The following is a 1,293-nucleotide window of genomic DNA, read 5'->3' on the forward strand; positions in this document are numbered from 1 at the left end:
TCGAAATGAAGGGTATATAGATTCTGTCCTCATCTGGATCCCACTCTCTGGCAAAGCGAAGAGTGCGACCGTGGCTGCTACGTTCCAAGTTATTGTGCCGCCCAATCTGTCCCTTGTACAAGTTAATAGATGAAAAATGTCTATCCATCTTGCTCCACATGTACATTATATCACCATGAAAAGGGTTTATGCCTAAGGGAAAATATTCCAAACTGGTCACCGAGGGGATTTCAGAAACTAATTGCCATTCACCGCTCTTTAGCCTCCACACACGTAATTTATAGGCACGGTTTTCATAGACCATGTTCATATAAATGAGGAAATCTTGAGATATAGTGCAATTTCTTGGAAATTTCTTGCCTGTTCCATCATTAGGGAAAAGTATAACTCGGCATTGATCAGATTCTGAGTATAGATCATGGGATACAAGAATCGTAGTACAATGGTCAGAGTCAAATTAGTCAAGGTTGACGCCTATCCAGTAAATGTTTCCGTTCAAGGTAATGGGATCGATGCAAGACATATAGTGCAACTGGGGATGAGACTGGAGAGTGTTGAAACTCCACAAGCCTGTCTCAGATGAATATACGACTAAACTTAAGACACCTGTTCTGATGTTAGTCCTATCCATCAAAACAACTTTGTAACCTAAAAGGACGTCTTTTTCAATGCGTGTGACGAGTCCAGGTCTGAAACATTCCTCTTGTTGACCTAGAGGACGAAGAGGCCGAGGTGGGATTTTCACACATTGTTGTGAAATCGGATTAGCCATGTAGTAAGTTGGATTCTTCAAGTCAGATCCCAAACCAATCAAAATCAATCCAACGTTGGTGTAAGCCAGGACTCTGACCTTTTCATTGTGTGTCTCGAATGTTTTGGTTAGGAAAGACGACAAGTAAGAACCTAGAGATCGTGTAAGTCCCCAGATTGCACATCGTAGTGAGCCACGACTTCTACCGGACCATACTTGTAGATGAGCGACCACGAAGAATGCGAGTTTTGATGATGAGATAGAAATAGGTGGCGGAAATACGGAGATTCCACTGTTGATTTCCATTGCTTGCAAACCAATTTGGAAGAGGTGACGCTCCTAAGCGGTAATCTCGCAAGTATAATTCCCCATAAATCCTCTGTGAAGGACTCCATATTTCTCTTTCGTTGGCGTTTATGCTTTTACGTACCTTCTTTTCTCTCTTTCAATGATCGTATATCTCCAAGGGCGGATCCACTAAAGAGAGGGAGGTCGTACGTTACAGTTTTCAAATAGCAATCCACTCTATATGGAGAGAGCGC

General features: G+C 42.4%; 1 protein-coding gene across 1 annotated transcript; it reads right to left on the reverse strand.

Moving 5' to 3' along the window:
• Positions 1-457: 457 nt before the first annotated feature.
• LOC9298905 (F-box protein At3g28330) lies at positions 458-1,057 on the reverse strand. The gene has a single exon (XM_021017367.1). It carries the CDS (start codon positions 1,055-1,057, stop codon positions 458-460), a length of 600 nt encoding a protein of 199 aa, XP_020873026.1.
• Between the last annotated feature and the right edge of the window lie 236 nt (positions 1,058-1,293).

Source organism: Arabidopsis lyrata (assembly GCF_000004255.2).
Source record: "Arabidopsis lyrata subsp. lyrata unplaced genomic scaffold ARALYscaffold_133, whole genome shotgun sequence".
NCBI lineage: Eukaryota > Viridiplantae > Streptophyta > Magnoliopsida > Brassicales > Brassicaceae > Arabidopsis > Arabidopsis lyrata.

Excerpts from the sequence above, each read along its gene's own strand:
- LOC9298905 (XM_021017367.1), bottom strand. The coding sequence starts at position 1,057 with ATGGAAATCAACAGTGGAATCTCCGTATTTCCGCCACCTATTTCTATC.